The following is a 6,683-nucleotide window of genomic DNA, read 5'->3' on the forward strand; positions in this document are numbered from 1 at the left end:
AAAAAAATTTTTTTTTTTCCCCCCCCCCCCCCCCCTTTTTTTTCCTTTTCTTCTCCATTATATTGTACTATTTATACCTTAAATTTAAAAATACTTTTTGTAAATATATTAATTGAGTTCATGATAATTATCATATTTATTTATTTGAATTATAAAAAGAAAAGAACTATATTTATAACCAAAATTACATTTAGTATAATCATATTAATTTTATATAATTCACTCCTTGAATGAGTAAAAGAGAAAGAAGATATCTTTCCATGAGGTGTGGTTTATTAGTAATTTGAGACACACTCTATATGTTTTCAAATTCTAGCTATACTACTATTTAAAATAAAATATTTATAAAATACTTATTATTTAATAAAATATATATTGAATAATAAATTAATATTAATTTATTAAAAATGGTGACAAAAAATGCATGAATGTTTAAAAAATAGAAAGAAATAACTATAATGCGTGCAAAAATTGCATGGGTCCAGGCAAATGTGGACTAGTATTTTGGAGTTGGGTTGAAGTGTAAGGGGGCTCAAGAAAAAGAACCTGCAAAAAAAAAAAGAATAGTAACACTCTGATGTCCAAGTTAATATCGAAACTTGATAAAATGAAACTAGAAAAATAAGTAAGGATGTATGAAACTAAAGTATTGATAAAAGATTGGTGAATAATGCAAGAATATGTGATAGGATGATTGTGAAATACTCAATAAATTGCTTGGAGATCATCCCCCATCAAGGGGGTGGAACCTGTATTTGTAGTGGGAGTCTCCCAACTAGAGGGGAGTTTGGTCTCCGAGAAGTTTGAAGACAGTGGTTGGGCAACAGATTGGTCCTTTTTTGTCTTCCTTATCCCGTAGGTGAGCGTGTCTTGCAAGAGTCCTTCCTATCTATGGGACTCCAATGGTATGAGAAGTTTTGCCTCTCCTAGGCGTCTGCCCCCAATCCCCTGGGCCTCCTTAGGCTGACCTGGTCTAAGGTGGTTGATTCCAACTGGACTAAACGCCTAGTTGGATGCCTAGCTGGAATATGAGTTGCTACGTGTACGTGTCCTTTGGGCCGAATGCCTTCTTGGGCCTTAACTGTGGATGGGGCTATGAGAGGACTTTCATGCCTTCCTCCCTTCTATACTGTCTGATTGGGTGATGGGCTGGGCCGCTTCTTGACACCCATATTAAACTATCAAAAGATAATGGAACAGTAGAAAGTTAAATGAAAAATAAAAAATTAAATTAAATAATTAAAAAAAAAACAAAAAAGATGACACCAAAAAGGTGCTCGTCCTAAGCGGCATCGAAAAAATATAGTAGCTCGAACGTGACGCGGCTATTCCACTCGAGTGTTGCACCAATTCTGTGGAGTTCTTTATTGATGGGTCCCATTGAAATACCAAGGAATATATAACCATGTTGTAGTCGGCTATTCAGGGTCGTTTACTGACATTGGACAAACCTTGTTTGCAACATATTGGTTTGGTTTGTATGTTTTGTTCTGAGCAAGCTCTTGAATACCATGATCATCTATTTTTTGACTTGTATTCGGGCGATTTAGAGAAGTCTCAAGTGATGATGGCATATGCTTAGATGGGATATGCCACGCAATGGACAACTAGAAAGTGACAGGGGAAACATCCAGTAAAGGCTGCAAATCGAGTTTTGATTGGCGTCTTTAGTGCATCATATATTGTGAGAGAAATAGAAGGATCTTTCAACAAATGGAAAGGAGCCCGAAGAGCATTGCCCAATTTGGTAATTGAACAGATTCGTATTAAATTATTAGTTTATTATTGGTCGGATTCTATAAAAGTATTGAGAGTGTATTGAATTTGGAGGATGGCATGGAAGAAGACTTGAGAAAGTAGAATTGTTGTACATGCGATTTCATTATATAACAAAATTTATCTTTAAAACAACAAAAGAATGTGCTTTACTTTAATATATAGTGTACACTGATGGTGTATATAACTTAAGTCAATAGAAAGAGTACAATATACAGAAGGAAGAGAACAACAAGACACCCACTGCTTATTACATTCTAATCAATCACCAAGTATAAAAACATGTACACTTATGTTACTAATCCAGAAAAAGTAAAATGAAGAGACAAGAGCAAAAAGAAAACATCAAAACCAATGTGAAAATTACGCACAATTCCTGGTTCCGTAATCAATAAATGAAGGGCAATACGAATTGCAAAATGAGATACTCCAGCTGACATGAAACAAATTAATAAATCGAAGCCCAATATACATGTAAGCTGTCAGTGGGGAGCTAGCCGCTTGACTATAGCAGCCATGTACTTGCCCTGATGCTCGGCAAGGGCCAACTCCAGTTCACTTGGTTCCCTTGTGCCATCACCTGCAAAGACTCCAGCCCCATATGGAGAACCCCCTCTGATAGAATCCATTTTGAACATACCGGCACCAAAAGTGTACCCAATAGGGACAAACAACATTCCATGATGAGCTAATTGAGTAATTGCAGTCCACCTGGAATCAAAGTTTCAGTTCAAGGTTGAAATCTCAAGGCCCTTATCAATAATCATCTGCTAGCACGACAATCCACCAAAAATGCTGATAGCAGGATTAAATGTTCAGACAAAACGAAGAAATTGGAAGATAAATACATCTACAAGCATATTTAAATTGAATAACCATCCTTATAAGTAAACAAACTATGGTCATATAAGCACACACAGTGACACGGAGACACATGCAAACACTAGGCATTTTGAGCATTGTTTGGGGTCAACCATAGCAGGAAGTGCCATAGACTTTGTAAGACCAGGTAAACTATTCCAAACTACAGTCTGCATGTTGGATGACATGAATAAAATTCTGAGATATATAAACTAAGGGATAAATTTTTCATTTCAGCTATTTCAGCAGCTGATGTTTTGTATACAGCATACTAACCAGCTTAACTATACCATGAAACAGGGAAAGGATACAAATAAGCATGCACCATCAACTTTGTGATCCTAATATTTCAAATCAATCTCCCGAAGCACCAAGTTCATGGTCAATTTGTCTTCATTTTCCCAAACCAAACTAAAGCAAAATAAATAGAATGAGGAAAAGGAAAAAATATACACAATGGCAACTACAGAAGCAAAAGAGATGTTTAATTTTTAATTCATCTCAAATAAATAATGACTTAACCAAAAAGGCAAAAACATTGAAAAAAGGAAATAAATCCTTCCTGTTTCAAGTAAACAAGTACCGACAAAATGATTTCTTGATGATGGGAAGTTTATCAGTATCCTTTAAGAGCCAAATGACATCTCATTTTCTTTGATGTGAACAACAAACCTTTCCTCCAAAATGTAGCACTAAAGACAAGTGCCAAAACTCTATAATGCACACCCTCCTGCTACTGCCCGTCAAAGTCAATATACCTTATTGTTTCACAGATAGTTTAGAAACTCTGAAAGGACCCACCAATTCCTCAACAGATTCCTGTTTGGGCAGCCATTAAATAAAATAGGTAAAGTCAATGACACTTGATCTTTTATATTTCTAGTCTACTCCAAACAACTTCAAGTATCTATAAAACCATTTTGTATTTGTTAGACATCATTTTTCCGAAAAAAAAAATTAATGAGAAAGATAAGAATTCTGGAAAATCACCAAAGATAAGTACAGATGCGGTTTATTGAGTCGTATTAGGACGTGCACCACACAATTTGACCGGTATTGACAAGTTACAACCAAAAAAAAACTAGTATTTTTAAAGTAAACAACTGCATTAACCCAAAAAGGCCAACCATTGAAGTATCACCTTCTTTTGGAGGAAAAAAGAAGAAAGAAAGAAAGAAAGAAAAGAAAAAGACATTGCATTGATGCACATCCAGTTTCATTTTGGATAGCAATAAAACAAAGAGAAGCAATTTTGTTAGACATCATTTTTCCGAAAAACAAATAATGAGAAACAAGATAAGAATCTTGGCAAATTATCAAAGATAAGTATGGATACGGTTTATAGAGTCGTATCAGGACGTGCACCACACAATTTGACCAATATTGACAAGTTACAACAAAAAGAATTAGTATTTTTAAAGTATACAACTGCATTAACCCAAAAAGGTCAACCATTAAAGTATCACCTTCTTTTGGAGGAAAAAGGAAGAAAGAAAGAAAGAAAGAAAGAAAAGAAAAGGACATTGCATTGATGCACATCCAGTTTCATTTGGATAGCAATAAAATAAAGAGAAGCAATTTTTTCATGCACATTTGCATCACAATTTCCTAATTCTGAATAACTTACTATAAAATCACACCTTTGGGAACTTAAATATTACAAGACAAAGGCAGAAATCTAGTTTGTGATTGTTCACCGCAACCTCGGCCAAAGGGGTTATATGGCATAGATCAGTGCTGAAACAAAAATAAACAATCAAAACTCACTTCACTTTTTGAGCTCATTAACCCCTGAATCCCCACCCCCACCCCACACACACAGAGAGAAACAAAGAAATAAATGCCTTTCTCCAATTCATAATGGGTCACTTTCAAACTATATCTTGCCTGTTTCCCCAGTGCAGAATCCATGACATATTAAAATGACATGTAGTGCAAAAATGAGGACTTTGCTAAGGAAGAAGATTCATGAGTTTTCTTCCAACCCAAATCTGCTAATGCTTCCGAGCTTTCTGTTTCTTTTTATGCAAAAACTAAACCTTGGTATATCTCATAAATGGAGTCTCACACTGTGCTTAGAGTGGATGCAGGGCTATGCCATACATTGTCAGTCAAAAATCTTGTCAGTGAGAACCCATTTAACTTGTTGCATGACATTGCAAGAGGGATTCATGAAATAAACTCGACAAATGTGCAGACAATCAAGTGATTCCATGATTTTTGCAAGAAGGATTCATGAATTCAGTTCAATAAATCTGTAGACGATTTCACAAGTAAGATATCATCCCTAATGTGCATCTAACTTAGAATTACATTTACAGATGAGCAAATATTTTGCAGAAAACAGGCATTACATGCTAATTCTATGCTTTAGCATACATTTAGCGTACACAATTCCCACAGTCGAAATTATGAAAAAGGGTAAATCAAAAGCCAAATACCCCAGCATAAACGCAGATGTTATTATTACTATAAATGAAAGCAAAAACATTCCAATTCCATAGCCATAACAAAGGAAAACAAATAGAGGCTTACTTACATACATATAGAAGACACTAGCAGAATAAGGAGCTTACGCAGTGGTCTCTTGGCCGCCGCCTTGAGTCCCGGTGCTGACAAAGAACCCCGCAGGTTTTCCGGCAAGCTTCTGCTCCCTCCACAATTGTCCAGTCGAATCAAAGAACGCCTTCATCTGCGCAGCCATGCACCCATATCTCGTAGGGAACCCGAACAGAAACCCGTCACCGCCCGCCAAATCCTCGGGCGATCCAATCACGGGGATCGAATCGTCCTTCGACGGGGCCCGCATTTTGACAAGTACTTCCTCGGGCAGTGTTTCCGGCACCCGGAAGAGCTCTGCCTCGACGCCGGCCACGCTGTCGGCCCCCCGCTTCATCCGCCAAGCAAGTGCCTCCACATGACCATACATCGAGTAAAACACTATAAAGAGTTTCAGATTCCGAAGGGGGCCGGAAGGGATGGTGGTAACAGCTTCATCGGCAGCGGCGGTGTCGTTGGTGGTGGTGGGTGGGGTGGATTCTGGGAGGTTGTCCTCTTCCTCCTTGCCGGAGGCGGAGGAGGCGGCGATGGTGGTAGCTACGGGGAGCTTTTTCTTGCTAGGGACACAGCCCCCACCTTTTCCCATCAATACTGCTGAATCAAGAAAAATGGAGTGGCAAAGCGTAGATTAGCGAAAAGAAAGAAGGGAAAATGTGGTGGCGGAGTGGGCTTTGAGAATTGAGATGGAAGCTTTGTGAATGAGTTGCGACTGACCAGTGACTACTGACTACTATAGACTTTGGTTTGGTTCGGAGGAAGTGTCAAACGGTGTCGTTGCTCCTGGCAGTTCCGTGGAATTGGGCGATTGGGAACTTGGAATGACCATTGGTTTTGCTTTCATTTTTAATTTTCAATTTTAAGAGAAAAAAGATATATGTTTCCAATGTTGTATAAAGGTTTTTTTATGAAAATGTATTTTAAATTTTTAGTGTATCAAATTAATATATCTTTTTGTTTGATAAAAATAATACTTCAATTATTATATTAGTGTTAAATTAAATATATTTTTTATTTAAATGAAATTGTGTGTGAAAAAGTTGTAAGCGGGAGACAATTCATCAACTCGGTATTTGTTGAACAGGATTCGTTCGAAAGCTTAGAACGAGGACCTAAAAAAAATTGTTAGCTTTTCAACGCCTAAATTAATACACGATCTTAGAATAATAAAATCAAAGAAAAGAACGTAAAACCAACATATCGAGCTATAATGAGAGAGTAATCGAGAATGATGAATGTATGTTACATAGATTGCTCGTCTGAAAGAAAAAAATGTTACCTTGCACTAACACTATAAAAAAATGTGGGATTTGGGGCGAGTTTTGAAACGGTCATTTTTATAAATTATTAATATATTTAATAAATTTTAAATAAATAAATAAATTTATACATTTTAATAAATTTTCTGATGTAATAAATTTAATTTAATGAAATTTGAATTAATTTTATTTATAAATTTAACTAATTGATAAATATAAAATAATAGAATT

At 36.3% G+C, this 6,683-nt stretch overlaps 1 protein-coding gene across 1 annotated transcript; it reads right to left on the reverse strand.

The window, feature by feature from the left end:
- On the reverse strand, positions 1,939-5,920 carry LOC105176181 (probable NAD(P)H dehydrogenase (quinone) FQR1-like 1). The gene is made up of 2 exons (XM_011098911.2): positions 5,214-5,920; positions 1,939-2,487 (listed from the first exon to the last, which is right to left on the reverse strand). Exons 1-2 carry the CDS (start codon positions 5,780-5,782, stop codon positions 2,259-2,261), a joined length of 798 nt encoding a protein of 265 aa, XP_011097213.1. The 5' UTR covers positions 5,783-5,920; the 3' UTR covers positions 1,939-2,258.

This window comes from Sesamum indicum, linkage group LG13, assembly GCF_000512975.1.
Source record: "Sesamum indicum cultivar Zhongzhi No. 13 linkage group LG13, S_indicum_v1.0, whole genome shotgun sequence".
NCBI classification, from domain to species: Eukaryota; Viridiplantae; Streptophyta; class Magnoliopsida; order Lamiales; family Pedaliaceae; genus Sesamum; species Sesamum indicum.

Coding starts and splice junctions, on each gene's coding strand:
- LOC105176181 (XM_011098911.2), bottom strand. CDS start 5,782: ATGGGAAAAGGTGGGGGCTGTGTCCCTAGCAAGAAAAAGCTCCCCGTA. Junction 2,488..5,213: donor GGCGGCCAAGAGACCACTGC/GTAAGCTCCTTA, acceptor CTTTGATTCCAG/GTGGACTGCAATTACTCAAT.